This window comes from Euprymna scolopes, chromosome 9, assembly GCF_053919585.1.
Source record: "Euprymna scolopes isolate OS-2025 chromosome 9, ASM5391958v1, whole genome shotgun sequence".
Lineage (NCBI taxonomy): Eukaryota > Metazoa > Mollusca > Cephalopoda > Sepiida > Sepiolidae > Euprymna > Euprymna scolopes.
This window is the reverse complement of record NC_136490.1, coordinates 150,672,518-150,697,667: the sequence shown is the minus strand read 5'-3', so window position 1 is coordinate 150,697,667 and position 25,150 is coordinate 150,672,518. Positions and strand designations below refer to the sequence as shown.

General features: G+C 33.2%; 1 protein-coding gene across 1 annotated transcript in view; it reads left to right on the top strand.

Annotated features, from left to right (window-relative positions):
- Nucleotides 1–25,150, top strand: part of LOC145284910 (protein ecdysoneless homolog) — a 117,897-nt gene that overhangs the window by 34,741 nt on the left and 58,006 nt on the right. Inside the window, exon 2 of the mRNA XM_080133991.1 lies at nt 6,640–6,757. Coding sequence (XP_079990117.1) covers nt 6,640–6,757 — 118 coding nt within the window. The remainder of the gene's footprint in view (nt 1–6,639; nt 6,758–25,150) is intronic.

The following is a 25,150-nucleotide window of genomic DNA, read 5'->3' as shown; positions in this document are numbered from 1 at the left end:
TGGTTTGTATGAGAACTTGTAGTGAGTAAATGATAATAAAATAGAAATAGTAATAGCAAGTAATGATGACTGATAATAACAATCTTGACTTGTGACAACACCCATCCCGAGTCGGTTGAGTCAGCTTCTTCCAATGAATTCAGAATCTCAAATAGATTTTTTTTTGTTTTTACACTTTTTCACCATAAACGGCATATTGTCACTTGAAACATAAGGGGATACTATTTAGGATCATGTCTAACAGGGGACTGTTGGGGGTTGAGCAGCAAGATATCTGTTCATGTTCATGTTACCTTTAAATTTCAAGAAGTTAGTACAAGCAGGAAACGGGGAAAGGGAATTCCAAAGTCTAGCAATCTGAGAGAAAAAATCTATTATATAGCCTTCTAACATCTAGGAATCTCAACTGTGAAGGAGTGGGATTTTGCTGTTTGTCGGGTTAGTTGAGGGGGTATGTACGTTGAGGGGACACCACGTGCTATGAGTTTATCAGAGCAGATTCCATTAAAGACACTGGCAATCTATAAATTATAGGGATAACTGAAGTGTAATCTTATTTACAATAATGATGGAATTCATTTCACTTCTGACTCTGTCCCTCTCCACTTCCTACTCTCTTTTTGCCTCTTCACCTTCCCTTCATCGCCTCTCTCTCTCTCTCTGCCTCTCATCTTTCTGCTTCTCTCTCTGGTATTTACATAACTTCTTTGCCTATAACACTAAAAGTAAATTCTATTTACTGTTTCGAACGATTTTTGAATATTCTATCTGAACTATATTCAGGGCCCGTGCCTCCATTTGTGATTAAGAATGTTATAATTATGATACTCATAGTTTTGAGTCTTGTTCTGGAAGACACCTCACCTTCACTGGTTGGACATAATTTTGAGCCCCCAATACCAGCATATCAGGTATTTTCAAATTGGAAAAGAATCGATTAATTTAGTACAAAAAAAAAAAAAAAAAATGCTAATTGAAACGATTTATTACTCTCTCACAGTGAGAAATGTGATACAAGGGTTTGAAAGATGAATTGAAAAATTAGCGCTCCTGAAGAGGAGCATCCTAGCCCTGAAAAAGATGCCTGTATAGTCCTGTCAACTTTTGCTAGAAGCGATGCTTCAGGTGATTAGCAATAAGTTAACCCCTTCTCAAAGAGGGAAGGCAAAACTTGGGAGGGTGGACTTTCCAGAACTGCGCAGGACCAGCTTCATACTGCAATCAGTTGAAAAAAGGTTATTATAAGAATGGTTTAAGAATTGATTTTGGAGTCTGACTGAATCATTATCAGATTTCCATTATTTTAAGTATAAAAAATATTAATATATGTCACCTCTATAAGGCCACCATTCGCCTATGTATGGAGTACTGTTGTCACATTTGGGCTGGTACCTCTTCTACTTATCTCTCACTCCTGGACAATGTTCAAAAGAGAGTTGCTAACCTGATAGGTCCTGAACTGTCATCTAGGCTTCAGCCTCTGTCCCATCAATGAAATGTTGCATCCCTCTGCCTGTTCTACAAGTACTTTAATGGTGAATGATCTGACAAACTACAAGCACTTGTACCCCCTTTGGCGTAAATACCCCCGACAAACCTGACAAGCAACTAAATCCCACCCCTTCACAGTAGAGATCCCCAGGTGTAAGAAAGTTTTCTACTCCAATAGTTTCTTCCCCAGAACTGCTAGACTTTGGAACTCCCTTCCGGGATTTTGCTTTTCCAACTGTACTGACATGCAGAAGTTCAAGTGCAATGTGAACAGACATCTTGCTACTCATCTCCCTTCATAATGCCCCTGCAACTTATGTCCCCAATAGTAGTCCCCTACTTCAAAGTGGCACTGTGCCTTGTTTGGGGTGAAAATTGAATATAAAAAAACCCAAAAAACCTGTACCCCCTCGATATAAATACCCCTGACAAACCCAACAAGCAGCAAAATCTCACCCCTACACAGTAGAGATCCCCAGATACCAGAAAGAATAGTTTCTTCTTCAGAACTGCTAGACTTTGGTATTCCCTTCCGGGTTCCTGTTTCCTTAACTGTACTGACATGCAGAAGTTGAAGTGTAATGTAAACAGACATCTTGCTCAACTCCCTACATAGTATCACTGCAAATTATGTCCCAGATCAAAGTGGCACTGTGCCTTGTTTGGGGTGAAAATGCAAAAAAAATTTTTTTTTTTTTTTTAAACCTATGTATAATGATCAGGTATTAATTTGATTTTTAGAAACACAATAGATTTCTCAGTGTAACTTATCACTCGATAAGACGCCGCCGTATAGATGGCACTTCTAAAAAATAACAATACTAACGGAAATAACTATTATTATAACTATAGTAAACGTGAATAAAGTTATTAATAATAACTAATAATAACCATAACATTAGCGTATAATTTACTCTTATTTTTTACTAGCATTTCGGTCCGGCGTTGCCCGGAGGTGTATGCTGAGCAAAAAAAAAACAAAAAACAAACAAACAAAGAAACGGTCAATTTTTTTAATTTGACCCCTATTATGACCCCTTAACATTTATTGTTTTGGGCTCAAATCAAGTTATTAAGTTAGATCCATGTCCAAGGAACCTATATCTAAAATTTCAAGTGTTTAGACCAAAAATTGTCGGAGGAGTTTGGTAGAGTTCTCAAAAGTAAAATCGTTGAACTTTGACCCCTTAATCGCCAAATTTCTGGCCGAAATCCGGTCACATCGGTTTTCCCAAATCTCAGTACCCTGTATATAAAATTTTGAGTCTGTAGACTGAAAATTGATAGTTATTGCGTCGGGAAATGTACACACACAGACAGACAGATACAGACACGTTCACTTTTATATATTGACTAGCATGGGTGCCCGGCGTTGCCCGGGTATTTGGAGGTGTATGTTGAGCAAAAAAAAAAAAAAAAAAAAAAAGCGGTCAATTTTTTAAAACTTTGACCCCTATTATAACTCCTTAAAATTTATTGTTTTGGGCTCAAATCGAGTTATTAAGTTAGATCCATATCCAAGGAACCTATATCTAAAATTTAAAGTGTATAGACCCAAAATTGTCGGAGGAGTTTGGTAGAGTTCTCAAAGGTCAAATCGTTGAACTTTGACCCCTTAATCACCAAATTTCTGGCCAAAAACCGATCACATCGATTTTTCCAAATCTCAGTACACTGTATATCAAATTTCGAGTCTGTAGACTAAAAATTGGCAAAGTTATTGCGTAGAGAAATGTACACACACACACACACACAGACAGACACTTTTACTTTTATAGATATATAGATAGACATTTTATAAGAATTGCAAATAGGCAGATTAAGGGTGATGTACACCATTGTACTTTTATTGAACACAGAATATACTGTCTCTAGGGATGAGTCTATACAAAAGGAGTGTTATCTAGGAAGGTTTGGGTGGTATTATGGTTGACCCCTTTGTGATCCCGGCACTAGATGATTCATTATGATCTAAATGCCCCTACATTTTGATATCCCTTCCCCTAAAGAATCTTAGTCTGAAATATAGATTTTGTACCAAATATCGATAACATATAATTAACAATTTATCACCCCCCCCTCCCGGCTAAATCCGGGAGGGTAGAGGGTTGCAGAGTTATCTCCTCTTCACCCTCTTCTCTCCCTAAGGCAATTCATTTGTATGCTTACACAAAGTTCTCTAGTCACTTCTCTGCCTGCTTTTTTTTTTTTTTTTACATTTAAGTTTTCTACCTCTTGAATTTTCCCTTTCTCTTCATTCCCACCTCTGCTTCTGAGTGGGTGAGGTAGGGGATAGATGGAGTCAGCATTCTCACCCTCTCCCCCAACAAAGGTATGGCCTGGTAATTTAGTAGGATTTCAGCCTAGAAAATGTCTGCATCTATTGAAAACTGACTGACATTTGCACTGTTTTTTTTTTTTTGTTAGAAATTCATGACATTGAAATATTTTTAACAAAACCTTGTTGACTCATGGAGTGGGAAAAGTTATGGTGGTATGGGTTAGTGCTGAAAGAGATTTTGTACTCCTTTAAAATAAATCTGCTCAGACATTCTTGGTATTGAGGTTAAAGATTGTAGCCTTTTATATTCCATTATAACCCCCCACCCCACTGTTCCTATCGCATATTCTGTTAGAAAAAGAAAAATGAAGAAAGGACCAAAATTCTTGGTTTAGTAATTTCTTTCGTTTGTGTACATGAGAACAGTTATGATATCCTCTCTACATTCAAATAATACCACAAAACAAAGCATCATAGTTTGTTTATCAACACAATAATAATAATAATAATAATAATAAAAACTTGAAAAGAGTAAATCCAAATGGATTAATGTATAGCAGTCCCTATTTACTTGCCTCCCCACGAGGGCAAAGTTAGACACAAGATCGGTTTTTAATGTGGGCAAAATTCAGCTCTTAAAAAGAGGGTTTCTAGATTGGAATAAAAATTGCCTCACTCTAAAAGGCTTTCTCCTTCACTGTCAGAGGAAAGCAAAAAGATGAAGTGTAGCATCTGTTTTTTCCAAAATGTCTTAATCTAACATCCTTCTTTACATTCTTCTACTCTCCCCCTTCTCCCACATTTTACTAGTTGGAATACCTCCTTGTGGTTTTAAATACTATTATGTCATATGTTCTGGCTTATTTATTCCCTGCTTCCTTTGTTCCAAATCGTTTGATACATTGGTCTAGTGGTCTCTGTCAATTCACTGTTTTGATGCTTCATTGTAATACTCTTCTTCTAGTAGCTTCTTTTCAAGAACTGCAAACTTATGGAACTCTCTACCTGGTGACCGTTTTTCTCTTACCTATAGCCGTAGTTATTTTCAAGACTAAAGTCAATAGGTATCCCCCGTCTTTGCAATAATCAGCTTTTATTCTTGTTAATTCACTAAAATTTGTAGAATTGATATCATTTTTTTTTTTGTTTGTTACTTGTGGTTTAAATCTTTGGGAGTGGATCAGGACTTTATGCTCCCCAAGGTTTTCTTTTAAAACATGCAAGTGACAGAGCCCCAACATACTTCAATAGCCAAAACTATAACTAAAGTTATGGAGTTGAATTTAATTTGATGATATTAAGCAGTCATTAAATGGCCTTTTAAAAAATAATCAAGATTTGCTCAAATTTTGCAAATCTATTTAAGAGATATAAAGGAAATATTGGTGTGTAAGTCAACCAGTAGTCATTTAAATTGTCTTCATAAGGAAATTTAAGCATAAACAGGATGCATTGTAGACTAGGAATCAGCGGGGTTCAGGCAGTTAACCCTTTGGGGTAATCATCTAACTTAGGAACCAAAATTTAACAGAAATGATATTGGATGAGGGATGTGAGAAGGCAAGACTAGTTAGTCTGAATAAAAAAACAAAAACAAAAAAAAAAAAACAACAGACGTGTTCGAGACGTCCTAAAATTAGGTTTTAACAAAATGGTGCATTTCTAAGGGTCTCTTTCTGCTTTCCTCTTTGCTTTGTTCAAACTTTACTGATTTACAACTGAAAGATGAATTCGGCTAAATAAACATTCTTCTTCCATAAGAATATGTTCATGAATTAATTGAAGTATAAGAGGTTAATGTAGTTTGCTTGAAGCATTGTTTAGTGTGTATATAAATGTAATTTATAGAAGGCAATACAATGCAGATTCACCTTTTATTAATATATGTAGTTTTTATATTTTACACTTTCATTGTGTTCTTACATGTTTCAGTATGGTCAGATAGTTTCCTTCCTCAGATATGTGTTAGACTTTTAGCTATGGTTTAAATATCATTAAAATCAGAGATAAACCAAGAAAATTGACATAGATTGGGGACCATTCTTAACAAATTTCAAGTTTGCCAGTTTACTGAAAATCAATAATTTCCCCTACTCTTTATCTGTGCCTAAACCTAAGCGTAGATTCTATGAACAAAGCTTCTTTCTTAGAAATACACGCCTGTGGAACTCTGTTCCATTTTCCTGCTTTCCAACTGACTATAATATGGTCGTCTTCAAGCCCAATGTGACAAGTTCTTGATGAACTGTTTCCTTAAGTAATCCAATTTACCTAATTCCCACTACTAACGATTACTATATTTTCCTATTGACTACTGTACGCTCATTAACCCTTATCCTCGAGTGGCCTCCTGACCTTGATAAGTGGTGACTCTTTTGTAAGAAAAAAAAAAGTACTTTTAAGATAAGGATTGTTAATTTGTACTGACTATTGCTTTCATCTTGAATATTATTCTCACAATGTTTCAGCCGATGTAACGTTCGATCTCCAGTAGATAATCACTTAGAACTGATAATTACTTAGTACTTGTATGCATTGTGCCATGAATCTGCAGTGCTAAGTAATTGATAGTCTGCTGGAGGTTGATGGTTCAATCCTTGATACCGGCAATACTAAGAATATAATTAAGACTTTTACGTGGTCATAGCTGACAGAAAGAGAGAAATCTACTCTCATAGATTAAATAAATGATTTAGTTAGAAATTCTGTACAGGTTTCCAAGGTTACATCAGCTGAAATGTAAGAATAATACCCGAAATAAGCGCAATAATTCAAATAATCAAAATAATATTAAGCAGTAGTTATCGGACAGACATCGCTCATATTGGTATAGATTCCTTATTTCCCAGTTTTATTTTTCCTTTCAGTTTCTTTGCCTCCACATCTTCACGGATCGATCAACTTTGGTGACAACGTAGAAGATGAATGGTTTGTTGTTTATCTATTGTGCCAACTGACGAAAGACTTTTCTGGCCTTCTTGTTCGGTGAGTCCGTTTTCTTTTGTGTATCTTTTATTTTTGTTTTTCTTCTAAAGCAATAAAAAGTGCCTCTCTATCATCTCCTCTATTATGTCTCAACAAATTCCATCCCATTCCTTTCAGTGTTTTTCACTTTCTGTTTCGTGATTATATCGTTATTTGGATATATATATATATAAACAAATCTTTGTTAATTATTCTAATTAATAGATTTTGAAAGTGTTGCAAGACACTCCTCCGCATCAATAAAATCAACCAGCTTAAAAGGTAAAAGTTTCAGGCCAGAAAACTTATTTAAATTGTCCGAATGGTGCAACTCGTTGATATTGGCTTTGCGCCGACTTGATAAATGTTTGGCTCTTGTGCCATTGATTATATTTTAGCTGTGTACGAATTTTGTTTTGGACAATTTGGACATAACAGAAAAACAAGAGAAAGTCAGAAAACCATAATGGAGGTCAAGAATTTAAACATTACTGACAAATGGAGGCAGTGCCGGAAACTAAATGGAAAATTTTATGAGTTTCTGTCCTAGAAACCGCCCATCTGTGGAACACAAATCTGACATAAATAAGTTCTTATTGAATCGTCTGTTATGTGTCTGAGTCTAGGGGTATTAAATGTGCAACATATAAAAAAAACAAAAAAAAACAAAAAAACTAAACCTCAGTTTAAATAAAAAGAAATATTGACCGTAGTTAATTTAGTTAGCGTATGACAATCTGGAGCAGCATAATGGCTCAAACTGACCCCCTAACTAATGAGTTCATGTTATCAGCATTTTTTTTTAATAGTTTTGGTTAATGAAAAGTTTCAGAAACACTCCAAATGGAACACCACAACTTAGAACATTTCAAGAGCTCTTGAAAAAAAAAAAATTTTTTTATATTCTAATTTTTATGTAATGTTTTTTTAATAGTAATAATTATGAATTTTTAATAAATTGTATTATAATTATATTACTTTTCTGAGGAAAATATTTTCTTAAATAATCAAACCCTACCTAAATTCCACCATTACTGATCATCTAGGTATTATCTCACCATCTACCTAACACTCATTAACCCTTATCCTTGAGTGGCCCTTGGGATTTGATAAGTGGTACCCCCTAGTAGGGCTTTACATTGCAAGTGAAACAGTCACATTTGCTAGTGATTTTTTTCTCCAATTGACGACTAGAAATAATAAAATGCTTATCTTTTGTCGAGTGTTTTTTTTTTTTTTCCACCAACAATCTTCCAAAGCTCATTCAAAGTCAAATTATTTAAACAAAAGTTTAATAGAACGATGTACTGCTTTGTTAACAAAGGCTGTTTAAAAAAAAAAAACGTCTGAAGAAATTTCAATGTTTATACCTTCAAGTCTCAACATAAAATTCAGTGCATATTTAGAATTCCACTTATTTAGAAAAAAAAAAAAAATACAGGGTAATTTTTATGCCACTGAACAAAGATGTCATATTCAAATATCACATGGGTTTGGCTAGTAACTTTTCTGGCTAGTAAACAAAAATATTTAGTTGTCAAAGGTCAACTAAACATAAATTTGTTCATTGAGCCCTGCTCCCTAAAAAACAGCAACAGAATAGAGTTATAGTTTTTTATGATTAGTTCTTCATAGGTCACGTTTTTTATGACTGCTGACAAAACAACAGGACAACAGCATATTCATTTAATTGTTTTGACTCTCGAGTGTATATCCGTTAATATTTTATATAGAGTGATGTGGTTCTTGGTTGATTAACTGTGCCTAACTGTTGGATATATACTCAAGAGTCAAAACAATGAAAAGAATATGCTGTTGTCATAGCCCTACTGATGACTGTTGAGTAAATTCTTTGGTGAAAGAATAAATAACATGAAAATAAGATTTATTTGGTCTGTTCATTTTATCTGATTGATCGTAAACTTGTTGTCTGGCTTGATTCTCATTGATTATAATAAACAACGTAACACTCAGTAAAAATAAGTTTGTTTTTCTGAACTATGTGACATAAGAGTGGTTTCTGAAATATGATATTTATTCAATTGAGGTTTTATTGTTATAACCTGAATATCAGGGTTTCATAGAGAAAATAGTAAAAGAAAAATTCCAACATTCAACAAACGTTAATAATAGGAACGATTTACTAAACAAAAAATACAAAGGGGAATAAAGTAATTTTACACTAGATTACGTGGTTCTTGTCTAGACTTCTTCCTCTATTAAAAAACAAAACTAAAGAAAAATCTGTATGATGTACGTATTTGTGGTGAAACGAAAATATCATATTCCAAAAATTATGTACATTGATCAAGTAGTATTTTTATAAAGAAAAGCATGTACAGATTTTATTTATTTTTGTTTTTTTAATATAGGGAGTGTTCTGAACAAGAACCGATTGAGTTAGCAAATCACATGAGATCTCATTAGTTTTTCTTTTTTTTTTTTATAGGAAGAAAAAAAAAACAGGACTCGATTCTTATGTTATATGATAACTGTTCAATCTTTTTTCCCCTCTTAGAATAATTGAGAACAAGACGTTTTTTTTTTTTTTTTTAATTTATTACATTCAGATTCTGATAAAAATGTGACAAATACAACTAATAAAGCTTTTTAGGCAAAATTCAGATTCATCTATCAATGTAGTCTCCTTCTGGGGTGATACACAAATTCCAATGCATCTTTAACAATTCAATGTCCTTTTTGAGGAAAGATTTCTCTTTAATTTCAAAATATGCCTCAATTTTTAATATCACTTCTTCATTGGAGCCAAATCTCTTTTCTAAAGTTTTTTTGATTTTTTGAGGTCCGCAAGCAAACAGTAGTTGCTGACGACCAGATCTGGAGAATTTGGTGGATTGTGGAAGCAGTTTGAAGTGTAATTCATGTAATTTTCCAATGTTATGATTGACACAGTGCATTGTTTTGGTGAATGAGCACTTTTTGTCTTTTATTTCATATTTTGTCTTTTTTTTTTTTTTGCAATTTCTTCCAAACACATCATCAGTGCTATATAATATTCGCTATTGATAGTTCTTCATTTTTAAAAGTAATCAATGAACAAAATACCTTGCACATCTCAAAGTACAAAGCCAAAACCTTGCCTGCTTATGTTTGTTTTTGACACTTTGGACAACTTGTTGCTGGCCACTCTGCTGACTACCGATTTGACTCTGGAGAAAAGTGATGGATCCATGTTTCATCCATTGTCACATATTGACATGAAAACTCTTTTCTGTTGCATTGAAAGAGTTTTAAACAACACTCTGAATAGATGTGTTGTTAGTTTTGATTGACTGTAAGCAAACACGGCACCAACTTTGGACACAGTTTATCGACAAATATTCATGCAAAATAGTGAATACACAGCTGTCTGATATTAATTCCTCTGCTATCTTACACACCCTTCAATTTAGGATCAACCAAAATAAGTTTTTTGATGTTTCCTGGATAACTGCCAAGTTTGAGTAACCTGAGCATTCAGCATCATCTGTGTTTGTATGACCATGTTTAAGCATACCACCTTTTTACCATTCCAATGGAGCAGAGTGCGAATAACATTTATGAAACCATTACTTTGCTCATATAGTATTTTTTTCCATCAGAATGCAATGCTTTATCAACACAAGAAATTAAAATTTTTTGATTGTTTTGTAATTTGTAAACTAATAATCCAATTGGATTCAAAATTTCACATGTGTTATTTGAAGGTTAGTACTTTATAAAAATCACATTTTTTTCTATTAGTATGTCAAATGTTGGACTAATGATGTTTCATGCAAGAAATAAGTTAATTTAATGATACATTTAACTATTCTTTGAATTTAAGGGACTACCCATCAATAGTCAACCTATCTGGCAGTGTATTTGATTATTGTTAAAAAATTTGACTGATCTGGCAGCAAAATCTATCTGTTCAATCTTTATTAGGGAAGAACGGATAATACATACCTCTATATACTACTAATAATGCTAAAATACCTATGTATAAATGAGGGATATTTGCCTGTTTGTATGTATGCCCAACTAAATATCCAAATTATGATATTTAGATAAAAACACATTAATTTGGCATCTTCACGGCATAATGCTGTTAAAAAAAATTGGAGGTAACATTCTTTTGAAATAAAAAAAAAATTGATAGCATGCTAAATTAAATTCTATGGTGACATCATTTTTTTTTCTGTTAATGAAAATCACTTTTTTTTTTTTTTTTTTTTTTTTTTTTTTTTTTACAAAGACATCACTACATTATCAAGGCCCAGAGGCCACTCAAGGATAAGGGTTAAAGAGTGTACAGTAGAAATTGGTCAATATAGTAATCATTAGTAATGAAAATTTGGTAAATTTAATAACTTATATGGAACGGCTCATCAAGAACTTATTTACTTTAGACTTGAACACAACCATATTGTAGTCAGCCGGAAAGCAGGAAAACGGAAGACAATTCCACAGGCGTGCAGTTCTAAGAAAGAATCTTTGTTCATGGAATCTACGTTTAGGTTTAGGCACAGATAAAGAGTGGGGGAAATTATTGATAGTGTTTACAGCTAGACGAGTGTTTCTTGTGAAAGTTTGGCGAGGGGGGACCATAGATTGAAGCTCAGTTGAACACTTTCCATGAAAATAACGATACATCAGAGACAAACTCGCAACATCTCTTCTGTGAGATAGAGGTTGCAAGGAGGAGAAAAGGACATCTCCTACGAGGCTACGAAGTCTATTTTGAACTCTATCAAGGCAGGACAAGTCCTTTCTAGCAGCTCCTGCCCAGATGTGGCAACAGTATTCCATCCTTGGACGTACCTGGCTCTTATATAGGTAGAGAATAGCATCAGCAGTGAGATATCTACTGGATCGATAGAAAGATCCCACCATTTTTCCAGATTGGCAACAGATTTGATATACGTGTTCCATTTAAGATCAGGAGTAATGGTCAAGCCCAGAAGCTTGTCAAAACTTGAGGCCTCCTGAAGACGAGAGCCATTCATTTCAATTGATGACAAATGTGAATTAGAATGTTGATGATGTAAAGAGAGAAGCTTGGTTTTAGATGCATTAAAAGTAACCAGCCACTCCTTTCCCCATTGTACTACGTGCACAAGATCAGAGGAGAGAGAATTGGAGAGAACTTGGTCGTTTACTGTCTTAGATGTGGTACCATAAATGGTAGTGTCGTCAGCATAAATGTCTACAAATGATGTAAGGATATGATTTGGAAGATCATTAATGTAGATCAGGAAAAGAGTTGGGCCCAGGATGGATCCCTGAGGGACACCGGCATTAATACTGTGAGCTTCTGATTTTTGCCCCTCAACTACTACTCTTATGAACCTATCAGAAAGAAATGATTTAATAATTGAGAAGACATTTCCAGCTATACCATAGCTAGCGATCTTATGAAGTAAACCTTTATGCCATACCCTATCAAAGGCTTTAGATATGTCAAGAGCAATTGCCCTAGAAAGATTGCCACCGTCGAGAGATTTGCTAATCCTATGCGATATAACTGTAAGGACATCTGCTGTAGATCTAGCAGAACGGAAACCATATTGAGTGTCACTAAGAAGGTTATTTTTGTTGAGATGTTTGATTACTTCTGTATTTAACACAGATTCTAGCAACTTACTCATGACGCACAGGAGACTTATTGGCCTGTACTGAGAGGGGGATGAGCGATCACCTGAATTCTTAAATACAGGGCATACTGATGAGATTTTCCAGGGAGATGGGAAACTATTCTCCTTAAGACAACGTTTAAACAGTTTTGTAAGTATGGGCGCTAATTCAGGTTGAAGTTTTTTGAGTACTATAATTGGAATACCATCAGGGCCAGTTGCTTTACTCGAATCAAGGTTTTTGATTAGCTTTGCAACATCACGTACAGATATACGTATATCATATAGCGTGTTTTCTGATACAGGAGGAAATATTGGGGGTTGGCGGTCTTGGTCGCAAAGGGTAGAATTAGCTGCAAAGTTCTTGACAAAGAGTTTGGCTTTGTCTGATGCTGACGAGATTACCTCAGGTCCATTGATAATAGTTGGGATGGAGCACACGCTTCTGTTCAGGATTCTATTTGCTATTTGCCAAAACTGGTGGGAACCAAGCCGCTGCTCAGCTACTTTGGACTTAACAGATTGAGCATACAACACTCTTGCGTTCCTTATTACTTTCTTACAATGGTTGCTGGCAGTCCTGAAAACGGCTTTAGTTTCCATACATCTATTACGTTTGAAGCAGTGGAAAAAGTGATTTCTGTGCACAATGGCAGCAGCACATTCTGGAGAGAACCATGGCTGGCTGTTAGGTTTTTGCTGAAACTTTTTAGAGGGAATGAAATGGTCAATACCTACAATTAACCATTCAGTTAGGTCTAATACTATAGAGGACACATCCTTTTTAAACATGGAATGCAGAGGTAGATCAGATATAAATGTACGGAAGCTATCCCAGTCAGCCTTAGTGTATCGATATACTGTACGATGAAGAGGTACGTCTGGGGACTTATTACATTTCATTTTTAATCACGAAAACAGAAATTCTTTCTCCTTTGCCAGGAACATTGCTCATGGAAGGTGAGGACTCAAGGACAAAATAAGGGAAATGAGTTATGAACGAGGAAATATCGGTCAGGTGTCCAAGAAAGTTTTTGCAGATTTTTATTGATTTCACTTATCTTTAATGTTTTTTTTTTTATGAAATAATTTATTGAAATTGTTTTGTTTTATTAACTAAATTTTTACTTGTCTTTGTTCTAGTTAGGAATCGTCATTAGTTGTCTCTTTGTGGTGCCCTAAACATGGCTCGCAGGAAATTTGTAATTGGTACCTGTTTGTTGTAGGATTTTTAAATTGGACGAATTTTGTGTATAATGCAGTAAATGAAAGAACTGCTTGAATTGGTTTCTCAAAATTTTGCTTCAAACATGACTCTTTAAATGGTGATGTTTATCCCCCCCCCTCCACACACACGTTGGGATGATGTGACATAAGGGTAGGAAAGTGGAATCTAAAACGCCAGCACCTGAGAAGAAGAGTATTCTAGCCTGCAAAAATGCCTGGGCCGCCTTGTTAACATTCCTTGGTAGAGATGCCTTAAACAATTAGCGATAAACTAAACTCTTCTCAAAAGGAGAAGAAAAAGACTGGGAGGGTGGATTTCTTGGAACAGCATAGGACCAAAGCCATCTTAACAATGACCTAGACTGTTTGGTTTGGTACAGACGGAAACCCCTTGACTGTCTTTAACTGCCATTGGGTTGAATTCAAGTTTAACAAATCAAGAACTAATCTAATAGTTTCATATAAACTAATAAACTGTAAGATTACTTAAATATTTTTTAAATAGAAATAAAAAAACGAAACTAATACAATTTTAAAACAAATAAAATCATTTATTTTTTTTAATAAGCTGAGACTTTCGACATCTAAAAATGTATAAAACAAAATATGTATTATATACGTTTGAAGCCAAAACAACGCATTATTACAAAATAAACAGACATTTATTGTTTGAAATTTATATTGAAATTCAAAAGTATATTTCGAAGGAAACCTTCATCTTCAGTATATATTTTTTTCTTTTTTCCATGTTGTTGTTGGAGCAGAGAATCAGCAAGTAGAAGTCTGTTTGTTGTTTTTATGGTAGTTTTTAAATCTCGGAACGGTGCATTTGGTCACACGGGATTCACGTTAAGATTTTTGTTCCTTATGGTAGTTTTTGACCAAACGCACCGTTCTGAGATTTAAAAAACTACCATAAAAACAAACAAAATAAATGTCTGTTTTGGCTTCAAGCATATATAATACGTATTTTATTTTATTTAAACTCAACCAGCGCTTCTAAGGAACAAAAATCTTAATCTAAAAATGTCTTTTTTTGAGCAAGGCTTTTTTTTTTTTTAAATTTTCCTTTTCCATATTTTGTTGGTATTAATCTTAGGGGTAAGGGAGACTCCCTTTAAGATAGAAAATATGTAAGTCAAGTTGTGACAGTGTGTTGTGGGAATAACAAAATGAGAAAAAAAGGGTAAAAAAAAAAATTCATCAAAAATAAAACAAATCTACTCTGAAGAAGATATTTTAAATATTGAAAGTCATGGCTTATAAGATAAACAAGAAAACAAAAAATGATTTTATTAATTTTAAAATTTCATCAATTTTGGTTTCAATTACTATTTTAAATATATTCATACATGATGCTTCTCAAGATGTGAACATTTCTTTATTGAAAAAAAATTAAAATCAATTGAGAAAGAGATTAAAAATGAGTAAATGCATATTCTGTAAGTTCACACCGGATAAGAAGGAACGTAGATTTTCCATATGTTCTTTTCGTGTTTATTGGCTAAAAGTTTTTTAGGTTTTAATGAAATGATGGAAAGTTGGAAAAAAACAACAACAACAAACAAAAAAACTGACCGTTTTGAAGTTAGTTTTTATAAAACATCGCTCTGATTTCCAACTTCTATTCTCACTCTACACCTTTAATTGAATGTGTTATTTTTTTTTATTTATCTTTTAAAATATTGTCTATTTTATTCATTTTAAAGTCACGATCGTTAGGATATCATTTTGTGATTGGAGTTTTTGAACCCACATCCAGTTAAGGTTCACAATCAGACAAATATTTTAGTGACAAAATCTTGCGGCAATTCAACCATTATTTTATTATTGATTCTATACTTTTTTTTTTACTGAGTTGGCAGTCTGCAAAACTTCTGTGTGATAAACAAACGCACTCCAGATACAATGCAGATACTACTGATGGAACCTTTCCAAACGTTTGATGTTTCTTCTGCAGTATCTTGTTGTCTTCATCTTGTTGCTGTGTGAATGCACGATCAACATTTACTCTTGTGGAATGAGTGATACCTTACTTTTTTTTTTTTTTTTATTCAATTTTCACCCCAAACAAGGCACAGTGCCACTTTGAAGCAGGGGGCTACTATTAGGGAATTAATTAGCGGGGTCATTATGAAGGGAGAAGAGTAGAAAGATGTTTGTTAACATTACACTTGAACTTCTGCATATCATTGCAGTTGGGAAAGCAGAATTCCGGAAGGGAGTTCCAAAGACCCGCAGTTCTGGGGAAGAAACTATTGGAGTAAAAGGCTTTCTTGCACCTAGGGATCTCTAATGTAAAGGGATGAGACTTAGTAGCTTGTCTGGTTTGTCGGGGGTAGTTACGTCGGGGAGGTACAAGTGTTTGCAGTTCGTCAGAGCATTCACCATTAAAGTATTTGTAGAACAGGCAGAGGGATGCAACATCTCGTCGTCATCAACATTTACTCTTGTGGAATGAGTGATACCTCATTAGGAGTTTACCTGTTTTCCAAATTTTACAATTGCTTTCACTTTCTTAGTAATTCTGCGATTAATTTTTTCATCTAAGATGTATATGTGTTTGTGTGTGTGTGTGTGTCTGTCTATATATGTATGTGTGGATACATATATTCATATATATGTGTGTGTGTATGTGTGATAATCTTCTAAACCAAATACAGATTATCAATTTTGGGATATATATTTTCGGTAACATGGAAGTAACAGGGGCACTTTACTAATTCATTAAATTAATTTATCACCCATTTAATATCTCTCTCTATTTATATATATATATATATATATATATATATATATATAAACTGACAAAAAGTCTACTTTCCAAGATGTTGTTCGTCTTACCGTTTATTTCTTTCAGCATGTTAAAATGTTCAATTCTTAACAGCACCTGTTTCTTAGCACAGAAACAATCATATAATTATGTCAATTTTTTTAATATTTTCTACTCTTCTCAGAAGATTAAGAACTCATTAACTATGAAAGAAAATAAAAGAATATAGGCATGATTACATAAATCCGAAAAAATCGGAAGAGTAATTGCAATTGTTTTATGATATTTGATGACAGTTTTAGTTTTAACGTTCGTTTTTCTGTTTTCTTTTTTGTTTTTGTTTTTTCGATTTTTACATTTAACATTGTTCGTTTGCCTTACGTTAGATTTTTTTTGTGTTTTGGTACCCCCCGCTTTATTTTTCAGATAAGTTTTAATGTTCGTTTTTCTGTTTTCTTTTTTTACTTCGCTTATTCTTAGGTTTTCATTAACAACCACACACACCTCCAAACACTCGAGCAATGCCGGGTACATCCCCGCTAGTATATAGATAAAAGTGAAAATGTGTGTATGTATGTTCGCTTTTTGTGTATGTCCAAGAAAGGCTTTTTTCCAAGAAGCGGTCAGTCGGCTCACAATTTCTTAAAACTTTTTATATCACACATAAATCATAATATCTCCGAGTTAACAGTGGAGGTCACCTGTCTATTTAATTTGCTCGACTTCGGGAAGATAAATATTCAGCATTTTTCGCTCGCCGTATGTGGATTAAGCTTTTTCGTATAATAAAAGTGACACTAATTCTGGCAATCAGCTTTGATCAATGTGGAAAAATTTTTCCTTATATCAGACAATTGCTATTCAATTTGGACAATCCTCTTTTTATGGGGAGCTGGTTTCCCCCCCTACAAACATCTTGGGGAAAATAAAAATAAAAAAAGCGTTCCCGCAGTAAAGGAAATACTACCCCACAGTCGAAGTTGACCTCATTAAGTCATTAAAACGTGCACCTGCCAATTCTAAATAGTTAAACAAATTCAAACGTGTTTCCGTTAATATTTCGCAGTGGCCCAACGGTTAACGTCGCATGTTTTTTTTTTTCACACTTTAATTTTCAACTTTGCCTCAAGGATTTGGGTTCAATCCTTATACTCACCTACCAAAACTTTTTTTTTATTTTACCCCCCCACCTCCGGAGTTTTGATTTACCCAAAACCGCACACACCTCCAAACACCCGGCCAACGCCGGGTTCCTTCGGCTAATATATAATAGAAAAAGATAATCTATAGTTATATTTAACACACATCGAGCTTCACGAATAAAAAGAGTGGTATAAATAAACATAATGTGTGTGTGTGTGTGTGTGCATATATATATATATATATATATATATAAAGCTGAACGTCTGTGTGTGTGTCTGGTCACTAATAGGCTCCTATATGGTTGACTATTATAGAAAACTGACCACATATAATAATAGAAGATGTATCGAGACACAGGAATGGGTATGTTTGATCTGGCATATTGATGATTCATTAAAATTATGGGGTCTGCGTATGCGCCTGGTTCACAAAGTATGGAAATAAAAAATTAAAAAATTAAAAAAACGTTTACACGTGTTTTTGATATAGATGTACATAATAATACTTTGATAAGTATGTTTTAACTTAAATAGGGATGGTATAATAAAATTGTGAGGTCTGCGTTCGTGCCTGCCCTCCATAGAATGGAAATAGGCACAAACTTTAATAAAAATTTTTCATATCTATCTGCGTAAGTATAATTTGATAGTTATGTTTCAGTTTGAAGAAATATGGTATAATAAAATTATGGGGTGTTCGTTCGCGCCTGACCTCCATAGAATGGAAATATGTCACAAAGTTTAACAAGGTTTTTTAATATAGAATACAGAATATTGTGATAAGTGTTTCAGTGTGAACAGGTATGGTATAATAAATTATGGGGTTTATCTATTTTATTTTTACTTTCGTCATATTTTGCTTTAGTTTTGATACCCCCAAATTCAAAGCTATCTCTTTACACCCCTTCCTTTTCATGACCTATCATACTTTCATAAATCGGAGTCCATTTTCTGTAGGCTGTTTTTGAACCCAGTCAACGACTGGTACTTTTGCTAGTATATATATATATATATATATATATATATATATAAACTGTTAGAAATTTTTTTATGTTAAATATGCTTTTATTTAATTCAGATATGTAAATGCTCTGATGCATTGAATATTTTTCTCTGAATATTATATTTTACTCTGACTTCTCATATGATCGATCACTGGCAATAACAGCTGTGTGTTCACTAGAGACTTAGTGACAACAAATCTCCCTGGATTTTCAGAATTGTTTCTTTTGATCACCAATCCGAATCACATTGCATTCTCGCACCAACTTTTGGAATTCCCTTCCTGCTTCCCTGATGTTACTAACCTGCAGAAGTTTAAATGACGTTCCAAGTGGCAATATATCTCGTTTGTTGTCGGAAAAAAATATCGATATATGTCTCTGAATCATCCGATGAGATTGAAGAAAAATGCAATTATTTGTTTCAAGAAAAACAAGAATAAATCCATTCTTAAGATGTGTCCATGCAATCTGTGCATTTAGCAAGAAAAATGACATTCTAACTTGAAGTGTGACAGACTGACGGACAGAAAAAATGCAGCCTCCTATAGAATTATATGGACGTATCTAAAAATGCTCTTTACACACTTACGTGTGACAGACCAAGAAAAATCATATTTGTTTATCATGAGTCGATATCCAGTGAATAAATGCACTCCTTAAAATACCAAGTTTGTAATAAGTCAAAGATGGTGTTGTTGACTGAGAAAGAAGTTAAGAAAATGTAATAGGCGACAGAGGAGGAAAATAAAATCAATATCACTGACGACCGATTTTTGAATGTGAAGCTTGCAGAAGACTACTTCAACATCAATAAATTGTCCTGCATCAAACGTTTACATTTCAATCTCCTGCTATACAAAATAACCTCTGGTTTTATTAACGGTAACTTAATTAAATAATGTTAAGCTTCTTAAGTTTTTTTTTTTTCATCTTCATCTGCTAATTAATTACTCTTCGTCAGTATTTTCTATCAACGAATAACTTTGTTCTGATCTTTTTCGTGGTATTAAGAGAATTTACTGTTTTCATTGCTGCCATGTAATTGGCTTTTTAAATCTTATTCATGGTGATTTATCTATTATTAGCATGGCTACCAGGCATTGACCGGGGCAAAAGTGTAACATAACTTCTACCTACTTTCTCCCCCCCCCTCCCTCTTTCTCCATCGATTGGTCCATTATTGTTTCTGGACACACACACACAAATTTGAATTGACATGAGGGAAATAACTGGGAAAAAAAGCAAACAAACAAATACTAAATTACTCGAGTTGTAGCTGCAAAACAGACTACATGATAATATTAAAAGATGTATGTATGTCTTGATAATATTAAATGATATAAAAGGCCATTTGATCCCCAAATAGTAAATCTTTTTTTTTTAAGTTTTAGATATTATACATCCGGAATTATGCCGCTTATTAAAAAAAAATAGATAAATAAAATAAAAGTAAAGTGTGTGGGTGTTCGTTGTGTATTATTTAAAGTTTTACCTTAACATAAAAAAAAAAGACGTTTTGCCTTTTTATATAATAGATTATATGAAATGTTACTTGGTCAACATTTGTTTTCCTAAGTTTTTTTTTTTTTTTGTGTATAAATGACACAAGGTACATGTTAAAATATATCATAGTTCCGGGATTGAATTATGTTTAGAAAAACTTTAATTTTAATTATTCTAATTAGATATATTTTATAATTAACTGAACAATTCACCCATCCCTCTCTTAGCTATCTATGCATTTCTCTCACCATCTCTCGCTCTATATTGATTCAACCATTAGTTAATATTTCTTAATGTCTCTGAGCATTTACAGAAAAACTGATTCACTTTTTTTCCAGCTAAATTAGGTAGTGTGTTTGTTTACACCATAAAGAAACATGAAAATAATAGGTTACTTTTATATAATCCATAAGAATCGATGCCTAAGTTCAGTCTCGAAAGACAAAGAATACCCTCCTGTAGGGGAAGCTGCACATGAAATTGTGAGGTAAGGGTTGTGCAGTCTTCAACCACACCTCGCCTGAATCAGCACTACTTGAGTCCAGTGGCAAAGAGAAGTCTGGAAACAATGCTGAGATAAGCGAAGAATACATATAGCACCTGGAAGTCACAAATGGTCACCCATTTTAGTATTGACCAGGCTCAACATTGCTTAACTTTGGTGATCTAACAGGAACTGGTGTGTCAATAGGATTATGCCGTACTCCATAAGAATAATATAGATGTAAAGAGATTTATTACTTTTAGTCATGCAAGAAAAATTTCTTGACAGATATATCAGTTTATGAATTTGAATGAAATCAAAGTAGAATAAATATAAATAATGATGGTTGCGTTTCAAGAGGTCATGGATATATATATATATATATATATATATATATATATATATATATATATATACTAGCAATGGGTGCCTGGCGTTTCCCGGGTGTTTGGAGGTGTATGCTGAGCAAAAAAAAAAAAAATGGTAATTTTTTAAAAACTTTAACCCCTATTATGACCCCTTAATATTTATTGTTTTGCACCCAAATCAAGTTATTAAGTTAGATCCATGTCCAAGGAACCAATATCTAAAATGTCAAGTGTTTAGACCCAAAATTGTCTGAGGAGTTTGGTAGAGTTCTCAGAGGTCAAATTGTTGAACTTTGACCCCTTAACAGCCGAATTTCTGTCCGAAACCCGATCACATCGATTTTCCCAAATCTCAGTACCCTGTATATCAAATTTCGAGTCTGTAGACTAAAAATTGACAGAGTTATTGCGTAGGGAAATGTAAACACACACACGGACACGCATACACACACACATATATATATATATATACTAGCAAACCAGCCGGCATTGTCCAGTCATAAAATATGCACAAATATATTTTAATTCCTGCAGATTTCTTATCATTATAGAGCTAATTCTCTATTGATTATCATCCAATATATAGTAATGATTTCAAAAGTTATTAAAAAATATATCTTGAGTACAATCTGCTAGAATTGAAACCAGAACTTTTAGCGCTCCAACCTTATTAGTTATCTCTTCAGCATTGCTACCAACAGATGGATATGAAAGTGTAAAAATTAAGCGACTTTGAGTTATAAATGTTTAACTTATGTATGCACAGCAGTAAGAGCAGGAGTCATGTTTTATTCGACTGACTCTGCCAAGATTAACTGTTTTGTTTTGATTAGTGATTTTTTAAACCAACGCATTTCAGGTTAAAAGATTATTACATATTTACCTGTTATGTCAAAATTAGTATAAATTACAAAAAATGATCAGGTAGATGATGTGTTCAGAGATTTTGTATTTAAAAATGGTAGTACATATTTATTTAGTCAAAATCAACAATTGCAGTTACTTTCCCTTGGATATTGCAAACTAACATTAAAGCATACAATAAAACTCTATAAATCTCTAAACTCAATAGTTTTTATTTTAACGTAATTATTTTTCTATTGGCTCATTTTTCGTCATTTTTGGAATTTATACAAATTTCAGCATGACATGTAAGTACATAATGTTTTCACCTGAAATGCATTTGTTTAAAGGATCACCAATTTACATAAGCATCAAAGAATCAAAGTTGAATATTTTGGAATTCTATGAGTCATTCCAACCCTAAAACCTTGCTTTAATTCCTTTAAAGCATACTCAGTGTTTCTCAGAATAAATGATGACCCCCCCCCCTCTGTACTAGTTTCCCAAGTCTTTAACCCCATATTACAATTTGTATTTTCTTTTTAACTTCTATAATTTTCAATTTGTAAATGAAATACATATAAAGTTATATTTCCTTTGTATTAATGTCCAAATGCAGACGTTACTATGACATGCTTCGTTATCCAAGTACCCAGGGTAATGTAGTTTCAGAATATATGTGGACATCGTGTTATATCTCCAAAACCCTGGGATTTCTAAACTAACATACAGGAGTTACAACATATTTATAAATGCTACTATTAATCAGCGACCAACATAGTGACCAGCACTCTGTCTCTGGATCAACGGTGAACACTGAACCTGTGGGCTAGAGCTATGTTCGATGTCAACTTTGATGGTGTATAACATCATCAGCTGGCCTCCCAGGCATCTTTGTCAACCTTTGAGTGGTTCTTGAGCTATTGCTTTGTGAATGAACTCTTCTGGATTGTGGTGTGCAGCATGGCCGAACCAGCAAAATTTCCCCTTTAAAAGAGATTGGTTGAAGAGGATGATTCTGAAATTAAAATTGGTTTCCAGAGGTTAAAGGTTTCTAGGATGACTTATGACCTCATATGACATGATGTTACAGAGTTTTACAAGAATTGCTAATAGATTTTACTTAGATCGACTTAAAGGTAAAAATAAACATGAATTAATTTAGAAGAAAAATAAAATATATTTTTTTACTTGACTCGAGATTTTTTACTCGTGATGTTATCTTCATCCGGGCAACAGCAGGTGATCTTCAGGTTATTAATAAATCAGTACTTATGCAGAATACAGACTGTGCTGAAATAATGTTATTATTTAGAAACTCATTCTTAACATGGGGAGGAGAGGATGTTTCGTAATGAAACTTTCACCTAACAACTTAATAAACAGAAGATACCGCAAAATTAAATTTAATTTGAAAATCTTCTCTAAAAATAGCACGATCCGTATTTTACATAAGTACGAAACACATAATTTATTATACAATTATTCGATTCGTAGTTTTAAAATTATATTTCAGTTTAAAATGTAAAAATATTCATAAATATTTGATTTAGTATCAATTTTCTTTTAAAGAGAGCTTAATTCTTTTGCTAACTATTGATTTTTTTCTTTTACTAATATATTAATGAAAGAAAAAAGAACAAAATCCCATACAAAAAAAGGACGACGGATTCAAATTTAAAATTTTGTTAAAAATATATATTAAATAAAAAAATCTCTTTAAAAATAAGAATCGCTATAAAATTGTATTTTTATGAATAGTTTTTCTTTTTTAACTAATAGTACAGTCTGTATTCTGCACAAGTACCAATAAATCATCGCAACAAGTTTAAGATGTGAAACTTGAGAGCAAAAATACGTTTTCTATTGTATTTTTCAATTACTTGAAATTGAGACTTGTTATTGGAACCATTCGACTAATGATGATCCTTCGTGACTGCTGAATCAAAAAAATCATTAATAAAATAAGGTCAATTGTTGATCTTCATTTTCAAATGCTTATAATTGTTTCAATTCCACTTTATAAAAATATCTATTAGTCAGTTTTTTTTTTTTTTTTTTTCTGGCCATGCAGAAACAATTTTACAATTCCTCTTGCATATAATTCTGTCTGGGATTTAAAAAAAAAAAAAAAAATTTCTCGATAGATATATTCAAATAAGCATTTATTTAAAAAAAAAATACTGTGCAATCAACAATTCTCTCCACTATCCAGTTACTATGATGTCACTTGCACAGCAACAGATAAACTCCACAAGCTATTCTCTTCCTAGTTTCCAATTATAGGCAAAAATCACACAATGAGAAGCTTCTCGGAGTACCCTATCCTGTTTTGATAAAGTTCAAAACCGGCTTCAAAATCTAGTGGATGATGCCCTTTTCTCTACAGTGGACCCCATTTCCAACAGAAGAGACGTTGCAAGCCTGTTTCTGCTTTACTGTTATTTTCATGGTAAATGCTCATCTGAGCTTCAATGTATGGTCCCGCCTTGCCAAACTTTCACAAAACATACTTGTCTTGCAATTTCCCTCCACTCTTTGTGCCTAAATCTAAACACAGATTCCATGAACAAAGCTAAAATTGCCTATCTGTGAAACTCTTCTGCTGGCGTAAAAAATATAACCCCAAAAAAACTTCTGCAAAAACAAAAACAATCTGCCTTTTCCCACTTTTCCATCCTCCTATTTTTGCCTTCTCTTTCTATCTCCCCCACTTACTGACTGGTTTTCAAACTTAAAATGCACTGATCAATAATACTGCAACCCTTTTCCCCCTCCCGTTGTAAAACTCAATCATATTCTGCAAAGCAGAGAACAAAAATGACAAACTCTACTATAAAACAACCAAACCAAAATCTACGAACTAACGATTGAAAATACAAGGAGTTTGAAGAATAAAAATCTCATATAAAATAACTGGATACAACTATCGAATACTATTCCCAAAATAACTGGATTTGGTATTAAATAACCCACAAAGGGTTGATATGCCATTAAACAAAAAAAAAAAAAAAAAAAATCTTCTGCTGGTGAAGACTGCATTCCCATATTTATTGTTCTGGGCAACTCAAAATAGAACAAAACAATGACATTTTTGAATAAAGATAATTCCATTCCCTCTACCCGCTTTCAGAATAATATGAAGAGAAATTAAAAAGAAAAGATCTTGAAAAAATATATGAAATAAAGGGATCGTTATATCGTAAACTGTTTCAGCCATTTCTTAGTGATTCCTATTTTCTTTTTGCTATTACTTACTTATATACTGCCTTTTTATATATATATATATATATATATATATATATATATATATATATATATATATATATAATTTTATCTTCCTATTCATGTATGCTTAATTCCCTCTTCGTAATTATATTTTAATATTTTTTATTCTCATATATATTTTCATTTCCAATGTAAATGTTCTTAAGCCAGCTTTCATCTATATTTTG